This window comes from Hesperophylax consimilis, chromosome 4, assembly GCF_061612785.1.
Source record: "Hesperophylax consimilis isolate HC1 chromosome 4, BYU_Hcon_1.0, whole genome shotgun sequence".
Lineage (NCBI taxonomy): Eukaryota > Metazoa > Arthropoda > Insecta > Trichoptera > Limnephilidae > Hesperophylax > Hesperophylax consimilis.
In genome coordinates, this window is record NC_142839.1 from 31,211,886 (window position 1) to 31,232,929 (window position 21,044).

Consider the following 21,044-nt stretch of genomic DNA (forward strand, 5'->3'; position numbering starts at 1 on the left):
AGAAAGCCAGTAATAATTCCAGAATAGTTTTCATAAACATTATCATTTCTCGAAAATAATCACAGAGACACACAGAGATTTGTAGATAAAAACTTTCGAGTTGCAAAGCACTCTTTTCAGGGTGAAATGCCTAAAACCAAAAACAAAAAAAACTTTCGAGTTGCTGATTTTTTTTTTGAGGAATTGATGAATGCCTTCTCATGTTCAAAGGCTGAAAGTAGGAAAACAAATATTTTATTAGCATTTTGTTTACCCAATTCAACATCATAATGGTATGGGTCATTATTACTCCATATACCACTCACATGTGGGTAATCAGATGCAAGCATAGATAGATCACGCAATGTTTGACACAATGGTTTCATGGTTTGACAGCTACATATACATCAATGGCTACATGTAGCAACAGGTTTGTGATGTACCTATAAATTGTTATTGCGATGTGAGATATAGATAGTTGATGCTATATGTGACTGATATGAGTATCTCGAGAAGTAAACAGCGTGATTGGTTTATTTATGTAAACAGCGCTTCACATTTTTAGCGTCTATCACGCCGATTTATTTCTTACGTACGAAAGAAAGTGAAAATAAATAACATATCATTATTATGTTTTTGTCTGGTGCAAGAAATTGTGAAAATGACCTCAAATATAATATAATGGGTTGTATTTCTAAAGACCATTCCGATGCTTTCAGATCCCGGTCTAATTCTTAAGTGTACTGAGTCGGGTCATTGCCAGTCATTGCGGTCATTGGGTGGTGTAGCGAGTGTTATGGAGTGTCTACTGGAAGAGATTTCTGAAGCGGTGGCAGGTGGGAACGACATTAAAGTGAAGAGTTTGGTCCAAGCCCGTCATTGGATACAGACACAAGAAAACCAACCATTGTTGAACATTCATAACTTAATAACCTTAGCTTGCAAGCAAAATCGGCCTGACATTCTGAAGTTCCTATTAAGCAAGGATGCCAGTTTGCAATACCTAGACAGCCATAAAGGTGATGAAGGAGCCAGTAGTTGCCCCTCTTGGTGTATCCAGGATGACCAAGGACACAATGCCGTATATTATGCAATCCGCTCCAGCAATGTGCAACTCCTCCAAACACTTCTCAGCTCCTTAACTCAACCTGAGCTATTGGAACAACTTCTCTCTATGTCTTACATGGATTTAAATCTGAAGAATGTCTTCATTTCCAGTAGAATGGAATTTTTTGTTCAATACAAATTGATGGGTCTGCGGTTCTTCTCAAAAGGAGAGGAATTGCCCAATTCCTGTACTGATATCCTAGAAAGGGTCCAACTGCTTGTGAAAAATATCAATACACTCTCAACGGAATATTCGCAAAGGGAAGTAGATGAAAAATTTATATACATGGCTAAGTTTATAGCTAAAAATATCCACATACTAAAGCAAAAATTAATGTCTACTTACAATAACTTGCCGTGGGAAGAAATTGAATTCTGCCTCATATGCTTTATTTCCGCCCACACCAAGATCCAAGAAATCAACATTTTCTTCTTGACCGTTCTGAGGAAAGGCAAGTTACTAGAGGAGCTTAAACAGTTTGCAAAAGTGCTCCAAAGTTTAGAGAAACAAATCCGGCTTTTAGGTGTTCAGAAACTTTGTAGAAAAGTCAACCAAAGCCGTAGCATTGTTGTAGCCGACATAAAAAAAAAATACCCACAAACCCAACATTTGTATGATGATTTTCAGGAGATTAGAGATATATATTCACTAGACATTATGAAAACATACATAGATGCAGCCTTGCTGGCAGACTCTGCAACGAGATTAGGTCAGTTGACCATCAAAAGAGCTCTGCAGGTGATGGGAGAGCATTTGAAGAATACACTGTACAGCCCCAAACTCTCCGCGGCTGCAAGCCGTCTGCTGCTGCTGGCAGTTCCAAAAGAAACGAGGAAAATCCTAACTAAACTTCGTGATTCTATTTCACATGTACACACTCTCCCAGACAATACAGAAACAGATTATTCTATATTATACTACAACATTCAAATTGATATTCAAAAGATTGGGACAGTCATATTCAATAACAATTCATCCAAGAAAATTGAAAAATTAAAATTTATGTTGAAAGAAATTATTAAAAGTGACGACCTTGATTATATTGAAGAAATTGTGAACATCTTTCAAAGTTTGGATTGTAGTGTTGAAGAATTATTGACGCAAAGAAATCCAACCATTACAGAATATACACAAATCGAAAGTCTTATAGAAGAAATAAGTATTAAAGTGGTTGAAAAAACCCCTTTTGAGAATGAACTTTTAACAGAAATAACAAATGTCCTGAACAAAAATAAATCAACACATAAAATGGTTCAACAAGACTTTGTGAATGCTATTGATTTCTTCAAATTTGAGGTTTTTAATCCAATGAGTAAAATAAGTCGAACGAGAACCATTGACAATACTGTTAATACACGGAGATTTGTAGCTACCCTAATCCTGGATAATCTCACATCGCAAGAACATTACATTGATTTAAAAACATTGAATTTAGTAATTGATCTGTTAAAAAGTTTCTTTTGCAGCGTAGAACTCAGAATTAGAACCGAAATTGCTTCGGAAATTCTATTCCTCATTATTAAAATTGTTCATATTGCTTCTTACGAAAAATGTAACATAAGGTGGATTGATAAATATAGCGAACAGTTGGAAAAATATCATGGAGAAAAAAACAAAAGAAGAAGCATTGCAACCATAAATACCAATGAAATAATCAGTAAACAACTTATGCTGAACCTAACTGAACTCAGAGAACTTGTTGGATGCGTTGGAATAAATAATGTACTTCTTAAGTTCAACAATAATGACAACAGATTTGTCATGGAGACGCTTTTGCTGGATATTATGACACTAGCAAAAGAATGTTTGGACCAACTCCCCAACAACATACTTTATCTTGATGATAATATGCCTTTATTGACCGGGGCATGTTTTAGAAACCATTTGGCACATAAGAATGCCCTAGTAGACATATTGCTAACTGATCCTTGGTCTGCTGTGATATTGAATGCACTGAACCTTACTGAAAATAAACTTGCATTAACTGACAATAAAAAAGGCATTGTTTTTAAGCATGATGTTGAACTATTAATACAGAAGTATGAAAGGGGTTTGAATGTAATCAATATACAAGAAGACATGTGCAAAGCTTTGATTGAAGGAAACATTGAGGATTTGAAAGCAAGTATCACGAAAGGAGCTGATGCATATTCAAGAAAATCAATAGATTTGACCACTATGCTACATATTGCTGCCCAAGGGCCAAACATTGAAACTTTTGTATTTTTTACAAAAAACATTCAGAATACTTTTGTCACGGATATTAATGGTCGAACTCCACTGCATATTGCGGCAACCTTTGGAAGAGATATTATTGTAAAATTCTTAGTGGAAGAACTTGGTTTTGGAGTCAATGAAGTTGATAAAATTGGTAACACGCCACTTCACCTCGCTTCGCAAAGTGGACACAAGATAACGGTTGAGACATTGTTATCTCTCGGATCCGATACCACTATCAGAGACAAAAGAGGTAATTCACCCCTACATTATGCAGTGGCTCACAATAATTTAGATGTGGTCATACTTCTCCTGGAAAAAAATATGACATTAAAAGATGATATTGAAATGAGAGGTTTTACATATCTTCATGTAGCTGCAGATTACGGGTATCCAGAATTGGTCCGGTACTTGCTAAATAATGGAGCTGATATTAATGTAAAATCTTTGAAAGGTGCACAACCCCTGCACTTAGCTGCAAGTAGTGGTCACACAGAAGTTGTAAAAATACTTATAGAAAACGGTGCTAAAATTAACCATAAGACATCAAATGGTTGCACTCCACTAATTTTCGCCGTTGTAAACTGCCATGAAGAGATAGTGAAGATTCTTTTGGATCATGGTGCTTTGAATACTGTGCGTGATATGACATGTAACAGCACACCATTACACTTGGCTGTTGCTAATGGCTATAAAGTAATAGTTGAGCTTCTATTACAAAACAAAGCTAATGTCAATGCTAGAAGGCTCAATCGTACATCTCCACTTCTCATTGCAGCGAGGGAAGGTTATGACGATATTGTCCATCTGCTGTTACAGAATGGTGCTCACTTAAATGAAAAAGATGTATACGGTGTAACAGCATTACACTACGGTGCTATGTATGGTCAAGCTTTCACTGTGAGGAATTTAGTTGAAAGAGGAATTGGAATAGATACACAAAGTTCACTTCTACTGACACCATTGCACATGGCTGCACAAAATGGACACCAAGAATGCGTAAAAATCTTGCTTGATGCAGGAGCCAGTGTAGATTCTGTAGCTGCCGATGGTTATACACCTCTGCATTTTAGCGCTCTCGAAGGACATGAAGCAATTTCAGCAACTTTAATCAAAAGCAAAGCCAGCTTAATTCATTCAAGAGATGTTAATGGCTTCACACCGTTGCACAAAGCATTAGGTAAAACAATATGTAATGAGAAAACTGTTCAACTTTTGTTAAAATATAAAGCGGATGCTAACTCAAGCGGCATGCACAAGATAACAGCTTTGCATCTGGCATCTCATTTCGGGCATATCAGAATGGTGGAAGCTTTGCTCAAAAATAATGCTAATGTGCATGCTGTAACTGAAGGAGGCGCTACACCATTACATCTGGCTGCGGCTGGAAATCACAAGGAAGTTGTTAAGATATTGTTGAAACTTGGTGCTATTGTTGACTCATTAGATAAACAAGGCAATACTGTATTATGCTATGCAGCACGGTATAACAATAAGGAACTACTAGACATCTTGATAGCAAAAGAGGCAGATGTTAATGCTGCAGGTGGAGCTCCTTTGAAATCTGCCGTACTTGCGGGACACAAAACAATAGTTGAAGCTCTGCTAAAACACAAAGACATCGACCTCAATGTCCAAGATCATGAACAATTAAATCTCTTACACAGAGCTGCCATAAATGGTGAGTGGAATATAGGCAGAATGCTGATAGAAAAAGGTATGAAAGTTGACTCAGATTACACAACTCTCAGTAATGCTACAATTACACCATTATTACTTGCAATAAGGAATGGTCACACAGAGTTTGTCAGCATCTTGTTAAAAAAAGGAGCCATTGTCAATCCCATACTTCTTGATTCATTACCACTTCATGTGGCTGTTTCTAAGAATAATCCTGAAATTGTAAAACATCTATTATCACACGGAGCCAAACCGGATAGCAAAGATATAAAAAATAGGACACCGTTAGAACTGGCAGTTTTTAATTCTCACATAACGTACATCGATCTTTTATTAGAATACCAAGAAGTTAAAATAAATAACAGAGGCAACAATAACTGGACGGTGTTGCACATTGCCGTTCAATCCGGTAATATTGATGTTGTTAAACATCTGCAAAAACGGGGTGCAGATATAGATGCTAAGAACTTATCTGGTTCAAAACCAATCCACATAGCGGCTAGTCGAGGCCACCAGAACATGTTGGAGTTCTTCTTGGAGATTGGGATGAGAATTGATGATGTGGGTGAAAATAATCAAACACTGCTACACTACTCTGCTCTAGGAGGACAGGCTTCCATAGCCCAGTACTTGATAGACAAAGGTGCTAAAGTTAATGCTGCTGATACAGATAACATGCTACCGATCCATCTTTCTGCCCTACGTGGACACAAGGAGGTTGTGAATGTATTATTATGCAGCGGTGCCATTTTTGACAGCATGAATATCAATGGTGAAAAACCTTGTGATTTGGCTGAAAATCAAGACATTAAAGAAACACTACAATCCATTGAAAAATTATTTAAAGCTGTTGAAAGAAATAACATCTCATCATTAAAAATATTAGTTGGAAAATATAATAAATATTTGGATGTCAAGAATTCAGATAATTCTACACTTCTACATATTGCTTCCCGGGAGGGTTTTGAAGAGGTTAGTAATATTTTACTGACAAACAAAGCTAATCCTAATGTTATTGGAAAGGGGGGGAATGCCCCTCTTCATTACGCATCGAAACATTCTCATTTGGGGATTGTAAAATCATTGCTGAAGAAGGGTGCAAAATTCAATATCAAGGCTGACAATGGGAAGACTCCATTAGGTGTTGCAAAGCAGAACAATATCATAGATTTACTGCAAGTAGTGACTGCATCCTTCAGAAAAGTACAAAGCTGTGATTTTACTTTAATTAAAGATTTGGAAAAGGATGAACAAATGATTGAGGTAATACTAAAGGCTGGGAGCACCCCAGATGGAAAAAAACTTTTGACTGTTGCAATGGAAAATAATTTCCCTGAAGTAGACAAATTGGAACAGATTTTGGAAGAGCATAACAAGAAAACAAAAAATATTACAACTAAATTCAATATCCTAGAACAAAAAAATAATGATACTGTAAAAACTCCTGAGCCAGAGTCCAATGAAAAAGCTATCATCCCGGGAACCAGTTACACAATGAGGAATTCTGTATTTCCAGAAAGTATCCAAAATTTATATGCAGCACAAATTAAAAGTCTTCCAAAATGTGATCTAGATTTGATGAATGCCGTCACTCAGGGGGATGTTGCCCAAGTTTCTAGTTTAATACAAAATGGATCTGATGTTAATACTGCAGACACTGAAGGGAGAAGACCGTTGTACTGTGCCACTAGAGCCGGACACACAGATATAGTTGTACTACTACTTAAAAACGGGGCTGATGCTAGTGCCTCCACTACCGAGTATGACACCGCGCTGCATGCCGCTACTACTCAAGGTTGTGTGGATATTGTCCGAATCCTGTTGAAGAATGTAAGACAAACAAAACCCAACTCATACAACCAATTCATCAATGCTAAAACGGCAGTGGAAGGAGCCACAGCTTTGCACATCGCTGCTAAGTTGGGGTCTATTGACATTGTGAAATGTTTGCTAAATCACGGTTCATGCTACAACCACGCGGACAGAAGCAATAACCTCACGCCCCTGGAATATTCACACAATGTCGATATAACTGAACTTTTAGAGTTAGCCTGGGAACTATTTTTATGTGCGGAGAGGGGAGATACTCAGCTCCTGTTGTCAGTAGAGAATCAGGTGCATTTTGGACCCATCCTCAAATCAAGAGATATGCAGAACAGAACACCACTTCAAGTTGCTATTGACCATGGAAATAAAGCTGTTGTCCGATTGATAATAGGAATTTTAAAATCAACCCAATTTTAAATCTATGTTGTTATGTTGGATACACCAGTCACAACAGAAAATGCTAAACGATGATAGCACAAATTTATTGTCTTAATTTTCTTTTAGCAAAGACTGTTTTGAAAATCGAGCAACATATATAATATTACTGGTGCAGCTAAATCACTGTACTGAAAAAAATTATGGAGTGCCATACACTTAGGACGGGTTGTTTCGGAGAATTTGAACAATTCATCACATTTCAACGTTCATTTTCGGGATCTGTGAAAGTCCTATTCAGGTTCTGATAGTATATCATTATAGGCTAGTTGCTTGACAGAACTGAAATAAAAACAGAACTTGAAAAAATCCTTCATAGAACTTGAAAATCAACATTAAAATTTGATGAATTGTTCAAATTCTCCGAAACAACCCGTCCTTAATGTGCAATTTAGTAAACTCTTATATCTGTAGTAAAACTTGATTGTGTCCTAACAGTTTACCCCCCCCACCCAACTAGTGTTGGGTACAATATCAGAATGAGTTTGTATGAGGTACTCGTACAAGGTGAATCTTGATACACTCTCAAATAAAGTCGAAAAATTTGGTATGAATGGAAATGGATGGTTCTCATCTTACATTAAAAATAAAAATTGCAAACTGTTGCCCTAAAAGATTACAAATCGCAGATAATAACCATTCTCTCGGGGGTATCTCCAGGGTTCCCATTTAGGGTACCTGCTTTTTACTTTGTATTTCAATGACATCAAACACGGCATCAGTCATTCTGATTTTACGCTAACGATATGAAAATATTCAGCTCAGTAGATGATTGTAAAAAATTATAAGATATTAATGTAAATGTATTAGAAAATCAATTATTTCTAAATATAAGTAAATGTAATGCGATAACATTTTCACATAAGTCACCCAATCATTCATACTTGCCACCTGAACCATGTTCCTCTTCAACGAGTAGGAAAATTCAGAGACCTTCTCTAAATTACTATTTAAATATCATATCTGTCTACAAAATAACTTTAACAGGATAATTAATGGGTGCACTCTTAATAAATTTTATCAATAAGTGTCATTCAATAAGATTTTACAAAATAAGTAAACCAATTATTTATTCATATGAACTTAATAACTCAAACCTTACCTCTGTCGAAGAAATTAATGACCTGGGCATCATTTTCGACTGTAAACTTTATATCTCACATAAACGCAAATTAACAATAAGGAAATGCTTGTTACTTGCTGAATGCATTATAAAATACATTCAGATTCAGTAGAAAAAATTCAACACAATTTCCTAAGACACATTAATTTTAAATTCGGTAATACCATTGAAAGTATAAACTGTAATTACTAATTAATGAAAAAATCTAATTTACTAAAACTCTCAGATCGAAGAATTATATCTGACATAAAATTTATGTTCAAAATTGTAAATGGTAGTGTTGACAGACTTGATTTAATTAACCTCATTGAATTTCATGTACCCATAAGAGCTACTCGTTCTAAAACCCTGTAATTGTAACAATTCCAGGACTGAGCATTTCAAACACTCGCTTGTACCTAGATTACATGAAATTAGTAATAGGTACGCAGATGTAGCGGATCTGTTTAACTGCACAGAAGCTAGGTACAAAAAGGCTTTAATATCATATCTTTTAAATAATGACCAATAAAATGTAAGTCTACTCATACTTATGTAAAAAGTCAAATACGTAGAAAATTGGTATTTTTGTGAACTCTTTGCTTTTTATATCCTCTTTTGTTTTCTATTTGTCATAAATATGAAATCTCTATCATATATGTACTGTAATTATCAAACTAAAAAATTTCAATTTTTTAAAACATTTTTTATTCTCAACAGCTTTTTCTTTAACTTATTTTGAAGGTTATATCCATCAATGTAATATATCATGTAAAGAAGATAATACTAATAAATATAAACGAAAAATGAAACGGAGCAAGACACAGAAAAATAAAAAGATAATGATCAAATAGAACCCAGGATCTCTTGTCTTACCGGAACAGGGGTCTGCCACTCGACCATTGGGACCTATTTTATTGGGTCGATCTCATATTTCAGATTCAGAATTAAAAATATCATCTTGCACTAATTTTTCCCATATTTTTGTCAGCTACCTTTTTGAATGGTTACAAAGTTTCTAATCAAATTGGTTTGTGACCTAGATAGTGTCCCGGATAAACATATCCGATTTTTATTTATATGGGATGCCTATTCGCTGCCTTAGTGCTCTTATGTTCAATAGACCATTTAGCAAATTTTACAGGAGACATTTTTTTTGTTTTTACAGGCAAATTCTAAAAAATTCTCGATTTTGGTCATTTCGTTTTATACATATGTGTAACAGGAAATGTTTAAAGATCATTTTTCGAAGATTGAAGCAATAATATGCCCATATTATGACTTTAAAGGTGGACGTTGAACATGGCTTGAAAATTATGAATGATTATTTTGGATATTGAACATATTGTTTGGAGATTGAACAATTCGGCTCCCATAAGTTTGAGGTATTTTTTGTTCAATTAGCCAATTAGTGGTAAATTGTATATACAGGTTTGTTGACCAGATCTGAATAGGTACTCACTTACCTTCTCTCTTCTCCTTTCACCTCTCCATCTCCTTCCCCTCCACACTACCTTCAGCCTCACAATACACGAATATACGACTATAATGAGTTCAAAATTGAAAGATTTGGACTTCATTTTCATCAGCGATCTCAGAAGTGATAACGGACTAAATATGTGTCGTAGATGTCTTTTAATCAGACTATGAGGGCAGTCGACTTCTTGCACATTTCCATGACCTGGCTCTTTTGTTGTATTTCTTAAATAAAAATAAGTTTTAATGCACTAATATAATTTATTAAGACTCATTTTAGGTAAAAGCCCTAAGGGTGTAAATAAATAAATAATAAATGAAGCATCCTGTATATTTGCCTAGCAAATTAAAGAAGTACATGTAAAATATGCTGAAAAGCCTATAAATGACATCAATTTATGACTTACCTTTCTATTTGAGCTACTGGTCTAAGGTTTATTGATTCTAGAGTCGGTGAAGTCATTTTTCAGTTCAATAACAGTATATATTCGCAATTAAACGTATTTTCAGTGAAACAATTTAGTTGTTAGAAAACAGCTAAAAATCAACATGGCCGCTCATTTTAACTAGCCGTCTCCCGATTGGTCGAAAGTGGAGATTGAACATTCAAGACCTCAACGTTCGGCGGGATGTTGAACAAATATCTATGAACTTTAAAAAATATATTACAGTGAAACCTCTATCTATTGGTTTTAAAGGGACCTATCGAAATAAACGATGAATGCGGGGAAACAATGAATGCGGGATTAAGAGGACAAAACACAAGGAGATACGATCCAGTAAAGTTACCGTCCTCCCAATCTGCATAACCGTTGGTAGATTAAAATTATAAGAAGAAAATAAGTTTTAGATGTAAATAAATGTATTTATTTTAAAAAATACAAAGCTAAACAGAACCAATTTTTTTTTTAAATTTATTGCATTGTAAATACATAATCTTTCATCGACATTTGTTTTTTTACTGTTTTATTTCCGCAAGTCAACAGCATATTTTCAGCTTTGCAAATGATATTTTTTTCGGCATCAGATATTGAGTGTGCGTAGTAGAAAGTTTTCAATCTTTCAAAGAGGGTGCATGCTTCTGAAAATGAAGGTACAGGCAGCGGCTCCTCTTCATCAATATCGACCTCTTCTGTTGTCTCCGTCAATCTTGCGTCACACAAGCTTTCGATAGTTTCTATCCCACAAGTTAGAATATTGTCGTCGAAAGTAACAAAATTGTTAAAATTTGTCAAAATTGGTACCAAGAGATAAGAATTTTCTCCAGTTCGCTAAACTTTGATTCTTTACTGGTTTTTCTAGTTTTCGAAGATTTTCCGCACTTTTGAATTTGCTCCCGAATTTCGTTTTTTTTCAAGAAAATAGAATTTAACGTGGATGCCGCGATTCCTAAACGCTTGGCTATATCGACGCGTTTTTCAGCGGGGTTTTTTTCGTACGTAAGAGAACGTACTTTTTTCATCAAACGGCTCATTTCGAAGATAGTTTAAAAGCTCAAAAGGATAACTGCAAACACTCCACTAAGTTCGGGTATCTAGCGACAACTGACGACAACTAGCGACTGATGGCGGTGACAAACTGTTATTCTTTCTCTTTCTCTCTCAAAAGTTTCGCGCATCGTAACGAGTACCGTCTGGCGCCGTTTAAACATAGACAAAATATATCAAATACGCGACGTAATTCCTACGATGAATGCGGGAAAATGGTGGACATAGAAACGATCGATGCAATCTATTTTTGTATGAAATGATTTCGGACTAGAAGAAATAAATGATACATCCGGGAAAACGATTATTCGAGGAACGATAGATAGAGGTTTCACTGTATATTCATAACGTTGAGTGTTTGAATTAGAGGTGAAGCGTATTTACTAGAACAGATGTTTGGAACAGATATTTCAAAGAGACTTTCGTACTTAGTATTTGTTCTTAAGTATTGCGCGTCTTGCGAGTCTTGCGCGTCTTGCGAGTATTGCACGTCTTGCGAGTATTGTACGTCTTGCGAGTATTGCACGTCTTGCGAGTATTGGACGTCTTGCGAGTCTTGCGAGTATTGCACGTCTTGCGAGTATTGGACGTCTTACGCGTCTCGCTAGTCTTGCGTCTCGCGTATTCATACCGAGGGCGGGGCATATGTATAGGCATCTCGTTACTCGCTTACATAAGAAGAGTGTTTCCCTAATCTTTGAATATTAGGGAAACACTCTTCTTATGTAGGTGAGTAAGCGAGAAAGGATATGATACTGAATTTAGTAGATCGCGATCAGCGCGATCTCGACTGGTATTGTCAATAAATTCCGACAGTATGCGTCCACCAGTTAAAAAAGGTTTTAGCAAGAGTACAAAAGCATCGCCGGAGACGAGGTCCGGCCGGGCGCTTCCTACCTAGTGCACATAATTAGTGCACGGCTAATGTATTATTTCTCGCTTTCGAAAATTGGAAGCTATCTTGTGCGAACTGTGAACGAAAGTGGCGCCATCTAGAAATAAAATATTAGGGCTTTATAAAAAAATATTTTCACTGTGTTCTTTGTTGGCATTTAAAATCTTTGTTGTTAAGATGCACCACCATAATAAAGCTTGGCTTGTGTATGTGGGGGTGTAATATTATGTTCGTTATTTTTACTATTAGTATTCTGTTTATATTTTCAGTGTATTTTTAAGGTGGTATTTAAAATGTTTATTGTTATTTCTAATACTTTCTGATAATGTATTAAAAAAATTCACTCCAAGATATTTATAGTTGAATTGCACTGTTTTTTTAATTACTTTTTCGAGTTGTGAGAGTTGATGTTTATCTGGGTTTTCTATTATTTTTAAAGGTGCAGTTTTATTTAGACTATTTTCTTTGTAAATTTGTAAAATTACGTGATATAAAAATAATGCATTTAGTTTTCTGACTTTAAATTCTTTAAACAGAAGTTCTGATGAATAAATAATGAACCTATATGATTTAAGTGGAATTATTTTTTAATTATTATTTTTTTGAATCTATGATGTATCTTAGTTTCCTCACTCTGTCTTTGAGTACGTTAATGTGTGTGGACGATTTTATCCATTAATTTGTCTACTGTAATGTATAGATATTTTATTTCTGTTTGGCTTTCTATCACTAAACACAAGATATTGCAGATATTATTATGTTGTTGTGTATTTGCTTAGAGTAGATTATAATTTATTTTTCTTTAGTTTTCCTTGTTTTTTATGCAGAATTGTATATAATAATTTTTTTTTAAACACAGTGTTAAGTAGTAAATTTATGTCAAACCACTTCTTTTAGTTCATTGATGTATCTGTGTTGGCCATGTTGTTTATTTCCGTCCATGTTTATTAGTAGCACTGTGTCGTCCTTTTGTTTCACCTTAATTACTATAAAAGGCAATCTGCATTTGGGAAATTTAAATTTAAACATTCTAATTTTCATTATAAAATGAAAATTCGCTTTCGTTGTATGGGATGACAGTTCTTGGGGCCTCTTATTTAGGTAGCAAGTTTTCCGTGCTAAGACTCATTTATCAAATTAATTAGGTTAGGTAAGATGAGAATCTCCGAAACCGGTTCGTTGGGAGAGAAATAAATAAAGTTTTAAAAATTTATTTTATTTTGCTCCATTGAAATTGAAATCCTCTAGCAACCCCCCCCCCCCCCCCCCCCCCCCCCCCCATAATGGATTTGAAAAGTTGTTGTGGGAATCACATTTTTTTGCAGGTATTACTTTTTTAGAAATTCTCTAACAATCCCCCCCCCATGTAATGAGCAAGTGAAATACTAGGGAACAGGTATTTGGACTAGGTATTTATTCATACTTGTACCAATTGTTCCAAGTACCAAGAAGAGCTAGTACGACTCACCTCTAGTTTGAATGTTCAATATCCGGGAGTTTGAACAAAAATGAGAACTAAAACATTGTTCCGTGGGTCACTTATAAACCAAAAAAATTGTTTTTTTTGAAGTTCATTAAAATGTGCACTAGACTAGTGAACATATTGGCATTCATAACTCAGTTTTGCAAAAAAAGGTGTATTGAACATACAAGAACTAGGACAGCGTATTGACTTTTGTCACCTGTCACGACAAGAGATTCTGGGTTCGATTCCCAGCTGTCTTTTTATTTTTCTGTGTCTTGTTCTGCTTCATGTTTAGTTTAGATTTATAAGTATCATCTAAGTAAGTTCCTACATGTCATTAAGATAGTAGTTATAGGCCTTAGTTGTAAGTCATTAGATATAAGCCACTAGTTCTAGTATTAATTATTTAAGAAATATATTTTTACAGCAGCCTTGAGGTGATTTTTCACAAAAACGGCGCTATCAAGCAAATATTATTATTATCTTTTTCAATGGAACTTTACTAGTTTATTTTATATCTACAATCATTATTATTAATAATAAATTCTTTATTCCAGAATGTGGGGAAGTAAATGCAATCCCACACATCCCATATAATATGTAAAATGAATTTATATATTTAACTGTGTTTCCTAAATAAACATAAATAAAAAATACTGAAATGAGGTGTTCAGGGGCTGAGCCGTCCCACCTCTAATGAAGTGAGTTTTCACAATATTTTCATATCGGGAGAGAGGGGATGGCTAGCAAGGGCGGATTAACACTCAAAAGGCAGTCAGCAAACATAACCAAGGGGCCCTTGGGGGTCTAGATAAAAAAATTGCATGAACAAAACTAGATTAAATACATTATATACATTTTGTACATGTATTTTGTAAATACATTTTGTTTCATAACTTTATAGCACTTTTTATAGGCGTGTTGAATTGTCATTTTGAGGGGGTTATCCAGTCACCGTTAAAAACATATCAGTGGATAAATGCGTCGGATTCTCCCCCTGCCTTCGCGAGTTCAATCTAATGCTAGCTAAGTCCTCCATCATTGCACAAGTAATATTTTCTACCTAAATAATAATGTCAAATATTTTTTCCAAGTCCTGTGTCCTCAATGTGTTTAGCACCTAGCTGGAGTTTGGGGCCCTATGGAAAATTTTATATTTTAATTTCAAAGTTCTATGTCCTCAATGTGCACCATTTTCCCTAGCCGCACCCTTTATTATTTTTCCTTCACATGTCGCCACGGAGCAGTCTAGAGGGTCATGTGATATGTACTCTTTTTCATTCCAGTAGCACAGTACAGACGAGACGGAGTGCGTATCATGTGATGCATAGCAGTGTGATAATATATTTTGTATATAACAACCTTATCGCTGCGTAAAATATAGGAGAGCGAGTCAAATTTAAATTTCACCAGAGCATTAACACACACGGTATCCGGAAAATCGTGGTACCAACAGGAAACTGGTAAATCTGCATTAATAGAGAACCCAGAAAAACTTTATTTTCAATATCTTGATATTTTTCAGTTGAAAAACTGAGAGCTGGGTCCATGCTTCGAAGCATTTGAAATATGTCGAACAGGTGATATTAGATAAGGATTTATTTGAAATTTGACCTAAAAAAACTCTACCTTCAGACCAGATTTGATGATGAACCGAAAGCTCAAATCAAAAAAGTTATACCACAAAATTTGTAATCGATTTTGGCAAACTGGTGAAGGCACGTCATATTTAATAATAATGGGATAATTTGTATAGCATTGTTTTTGTAGATTCACCAGTTTCCCGCTTGTATTAAGAGTTTCCGGACACTGTATAGATTACAAACTACCACCATAGATGTAGACAGAAACCATGATCTTTAGAAAAGGAATTAGTAAAATGAAACAACACAATAAGAAATAAGTAAAATTATAGATTTATTCAATATAAGTGATTCAAATAAGTTCATACGTATATCAAAAATGAGTTTCTATGTGGATTCTGTAGCCATACCTCTCTACACATCCAATGTTCACCTTTCATTCAATTAGATATATCACACACTTATTCATCATCTTTATCTTTCTTATTCTTTTTCGATTTCTTCTTCTTCTTGGGAGTATCTTCTTCCAACTTGACGCTCGTACTCGCCTCTTCTGCGTCCTCTTCCTTCACGCTGACGTCCATTGGTTCATCCGTCACTTCAGATTTCCTTTTCTTGGCCTTCTTCTTTTCTTTCTTAACACTGTCTGTTTCGGATTTTACAAATGGCTGAAATAAAAGGAAACTTGCAATTTAAATATTGTTCCTTACATTTTTTTAAAGCATTTACAGTTTTATTATTTACATTATACTTGATTCTGTTTTACATTGGTGATACATTCCACAGACAAGTAGCATTATTAATTTTTTTGTTTTTGTGTTATACATGTAATTTATATTAAGCCTTCAGGCTAATTAGTTTGCTTTTGCAAACAACTCATAGGCTAGCATTACACTTGTAAGTTTTTTCGTAAATTTACGACTTCTAGCCAATGGGCGCATTGGATTTTCAAAATGCAAGATGCCCATTGGCTAGAAGTCGTAAATTTACGAAAAAACTTACAAGTGTAATGCTAGCCATACGGTCTCACAGAAATCGTTGTCTTGGTAACTTTGGTGGTGAGAAATATGATCTAACAGTGTTAGAAAGAGGAAAACACCACACTTTATATTCAAATCTAGAAGTTAACCACAGAAGAATTAAATTATGCACCTTTTTATGAAAACAAAAATACCAAGTATAAATATCAATAAATTAAAAAAAATAGGATGTATTATGAAAAAATAGGATGTATTTCTTATAAAAATTATGAGCTTTAGAAGTTGAATCTGCATTACCCATAGAATAAAGAACATTAGAGATGTCTTCTATATACATTTTGAATGGAAAAAATGTACCTTGTGGTTCCAACTCATTTAGTTGCGCACTTGCCTGACATAGTACATCGCCATTCCATCTGAATTTTATATAACGATGGTGAAACACAGATCTGCATATGAAACTTAAGCAAAGATTGGTCTAACCTTTGGATCTCGAAACACGCCCACATGGCATTTCGTGTGATCATCTTTATTCCATGGTATTACACAAATGCAAAGTGTTCAGAAGCCAATGCAAGACATATTTATAAAATAACAGAGTTCAGCAAACCTTAATATCTTCTTCCTCGGCTGCATCAGGATCATCTTTAAATTTGGTGGTGGTTGAGTCTGCCGCAGCGGGATATTGCTTGATTTCACTAGGGAGAAGATAACAGATAAATGTAACAAACTATAGGCAAAGAATGAAAGCGAATAAGTAATAATTTGTTTTTAGGTATGAAAGGATAGAAACAGTTAAGAAAATATATTTACCTCACGCCATGGTACTTGTCAAATTTAGCTTTGGCTTTTCCTGTTCCGCTGATGGCTCGCATGTTTCCTTCTTCGAGTAACCGCAGACGAGCTTCCAACTTGACTTTGTGTTCTGCTCCCAGATCGAAGGATCCATCTTCACCAAAAGCGTCGACTCTGGTTGCCAGGGCCGCCTTGGCTGCCAGCATTCTGGACATCTTACCCTTATTCTTTGTACTGGATTGCCCAATGAGTTGAGCATGGTAAATGATACCATATTTAGGAGTTTGTTTGCGAGTTTTCAGCGCTCTGAACAGCGCTTTCTCTGCACCGAGGATCTGGACAGTGGAGGCGGGGTGCTTGGCAAGATTCATCAGAGATCCAGCTCTAGAGATGAGTCTGGCACCGATGTGTTCTCCCACCAGCACTGAGAGGTTGGGGGCCATGGCCATCATGCGGGCCTTGAGGTAGTCGGAGAGGTGGGATCTGTATTCGCTAATGTTAATGATCTCATCGCAGAGGTTCTGAATGTTCATGATGTCATCGTCGGAGATCTCCGTTCCCATGGACACCTCGGCGGCTTCCTTGACCTTCTCTTCGTCTTCTTCGGGTAAGATATCCGAGAGATCAGTCTTGATGGCGTGATCCCTGGTTCCGACAAGCTTTACTGTCTTAACATAAGAAATGTTATCAGTGATCAGCTTACCGAGCTCGGGGAAATGCCAGCCGTACCACTCTCTACATCTCATTATATAATTATTTAATTCTTTATCTAAATCATCCAGTAAACACTGAGCTTGCACAATCATGGTGTCGATTTTGTCGGGAGAGAATTTCAATTTGTATCTTGAAAGGGAATGTGCCAGACCGAGAGCCATCGCTGTCATCTCCTTCTTGGGAAGCCCGACCAGTAGACTGTCCAGCTGGGACCTCATGCATCTCATGAGCTCCTGGACACCCGTGTTGGAGACGCATTGCAAGTTTAGCTTATCTTTAATTGCGCTTCCTAGCTTCGAATCAGCTACGAGAAGTTGTTCTTGAATATCGTCATTTTTGTAGTTTTTCAAGAGTTTTTTCAAAGTTTTAGAAAGTTTTCCTTCAATTGCTGCTGTAGTTGCAGACAAAGCTTCAGTTGTGTCACCAAACTTTTCGAAATGTTTGAGCTTAACCCTAAAAATAAAGCAGTTATCAGTTATAATCTAGTGTTATACTTAAAAGGTTAACCTGAAACAGACTACAGGTTTCAAACATCACAAGACAATTATCTAAAATAGTTATTATTAGGGAAAACCTGTCATCTTTTGGTATACTGTTTGCACCAATTTATTTTTTTAATAATCATTTACTTTTTTTTAATAATCATTTATTTAGGACGGGTTGTTTCGGAGAATTTGAACAATTCATCAAAGTTCAACGTTCATTTTCGGGTTCTGTGAAAGTCCTATTCAAGTTCTGTTATTATATCATTGTAGGCTAGTTACTTGACAAAACTGAAATAAAAACAGAACTTGAAAAAATCTTTCACAGAACTTGAAAATGAATGTTGAAATTTGATGAATTGTTCAAATTCTCCGAAACAACCCGTCCTTAGTTTTTTTACATAGATTGAACAATGCATTTTTTTACCATTTAACAACAAAATGGTTATTATCCAACTAAGTATACTCTTTTATCAATTAATTATTAGAGAAAGGCTACAAGGTTTTATAATAAAAAATGGAATAAACATTTATTTATTTATTTTTGAACGATGACAACAAATTCCCAAGACTTTCTGCATGGGTTGCACAATAAAATTCACAACTACCCGTATGAAAAAACAGTGGTTTTAGGGATTATAATTTTGATAAAATAGGTTACTTACACCTTACTCGCCTTTTCTGGCGTCTCAAAATCTTCGTAAAGATTATCAACTTCAGCCAATTTTAACTCATCGAGTAACTGAAAGGAGAATAATTTATTAGAAAACGATTACAAACACGTGAAAATATTGAGAGAATAATTTAGTATAAAATTATTTCAACTTACGATAGTCACACCACAGTACAAACAAGGAAATTTAGGTCCAAAAACATTATAACTCCTTAGTTTTAAAATGACATTATTGTAAGATTATTGGAAAAACACGTGGTAAACAAAATATAGTTAACACATACCTTAAATATAGCATAGCCTGCCGGCGTTTCAAATAAAATAAGCATCTTGAGTGCTTATTTATTCACTTATCACAATACTATCCAATTAAACGTTTATAGGCGTCATTTACGTTAATATTTAAAAATCCATCCAATAACTAAACTGTGGGACACCGTATGAAATTTGAGGTTATGGAGAACACGATGTGCTCATGCCAAATCCGCCGAAAGCCGAAAGTAGATCTATGGAATTTTGATTTTGAGTAGATACGTAGATAGTGGCTCGATCTGGCGTGCAAATACCACTAATGCAGTGATGCCATACCGCGAAAATTAAAATCGGTATATTTGGGTGAAAAATATCGGTAGATTAGATTCGCAAATCGGTAGAATTTCAGAATGGATTTGTGTGAGTGCTCACTCAATTAAGTGCTCACTCAGCACTGAATTCCATATTTTTTCGATTCCATGAGGGGGAGGGGGGGAATTAGAGAGTTTCTGCCAAAAATGATTTGAAATATGAAATTAAATTGCCTATCATTCAGAATCTCTTCGCTGACGTATGTAGATTTTTATAAATTTCGGTAGATTTTCAAATTTTCGGTACATTTTCAAAAGTTTCGGCAGATCTTCAAATATTTTTTTCAGTAGATTTCTGTGAATATCGGTAGATCAGTAGCTTTATAACGAAATCAATAGAAATTTAGGTAGGTGTGGCATCGCTGCACTAAGGAGTGGTTTATTCATGCCACTAAGTTACCAAGTTAAGTTTATTCAGTGACGACATAGATATACCAGTGACGATATCATTCTACTGCTGTGATAACAGTAATATGAAGTGATCATTAGATTTTTACAAAGACAACGGTTCCATGTCAACTCAACTCAGTGGCAATACACTATTATATTTTATTTGTCGATAAAACATGTAAAAGTCTATTTAGCGGGAGTTAAAAGATAAATAAATAAAATTGTAAGCTTGTTGTACTACTTTAATCAAATTCTTCGATTATGTACATATAAGTAACATGAACAAAATGTATTGTACCTAATGATACTTATATATAATTGCAAAAAATCCCGATGATTTACAAGACGCCTTCATAAATCTTGAAAGTTCTGCCAAAAATATGGGTCTTGTAGTAAACCAGCAGAAGACCAAATACATGGCCGTAGGATGTACCCAACAAACCCCATCTCTCGTATGTGGAAGCCAAAATTTTAAAACGGTACCAAGATTCACATACCTGGGCTCCCTGATAACAAACAATAACAACACTACAGAGGAGATCCAAAAGCGCATCGTGAATGCAAACCGCTGCTATTTCCGCCTACAAAAACAAATAAAATACAGACTGCTTTCCAGAACCACCAAGGTATTAGTGTACAAAACACTAATTAGACCAGTGCTTACGTACGCAGCCGAGACGTGGGTTCTAACTAAGAAGAATGAGCGAGCACTGGACGTTTTTGAAAGGAAAATTTTGAGGCCCATCTTCGGACCGGTTCTAGAAAATGGATTTTGGCGCAGACGTTATAACAATGAGCTCTATACTCTGTTTAAGGAGCTAAACGTCACAAATTTCATAAAACTGGGAAGACTTCGGTGGCTAGGTCATGTGGAGAGAATGACCGAGGATCAAGAACCAAAGTCCCTGCTGAGCTCAAGACCGATAGGGAGAAGGAGCCTGGGAAGGCCAAGGTTAAGATGGAGCGACAACGTCCTCAAAGATTTGTCTGCCTTGGAGCTTCGAAACTGGAGAGAGCTGGCGCGGGACCTAGATGAGTGGAAAAAGACTCTTGAGGAGGCCAAGACCCACCAGGGGTTGTAGAGCCAAAAGTGATGATGATGATGATGATACTTATATATTATTTATGCATTA

At 35.6% G+C, this 21,044-nt stretch overlaps 2 protein-coding genes across 2 annotated transcripts; one reads left to right on the forward strand and one right to left on the reverse strand.

The window, feature by feature from the left end:
• Positions 1-339: 339 nt before the first annotated feature.
• On the forward strand, positions 340-9,060 carry LOC149424535 (uncharacterized). Its single transcript, XM_089651673.1, has 2 exons — positions 340-409; positions 699-9,060. Exon 2 carries the CDS (start codon positions 776-778, stop codon positions 7,226-7,228), a length of 6,453 nt encoding a protein of 2,150 aa, XP_089507799.1. The 5' UTR covers positions 340-409; positions 699-775; the 3' UTR covers positions 7,229-9,060.
• Positions 9,061-15,562: 6,502 nt separating this feature from the next.
• On the reverse strand, positions 15,563-19,408 carry nop5 (nop5 ribonucleoprotein). Its single transcript, XM_089631403.1, has 5 exons — positions 19,183-19,408; positions 18,891-18,967; positions 17,048-18,196; positions 16,845-16,932; positions 15,563-15,922 (listed from the first exon to the last, which is right to left on the reverse strand). The coding sequence occupies exons 1-5, from the start codon at positions 19,225-19,227 to the stop codon at positions 15,716-15,718; spliced, it is 1,566 nt and encodes a 521-aa protein (XP_089487529.1). The 5' UTR covers positions 19,228-19,408; the 3' UTR covers positions 15,563-15,715.
• Positions 19,409-21,044: the final 1,636 nt, after the last annotated feature.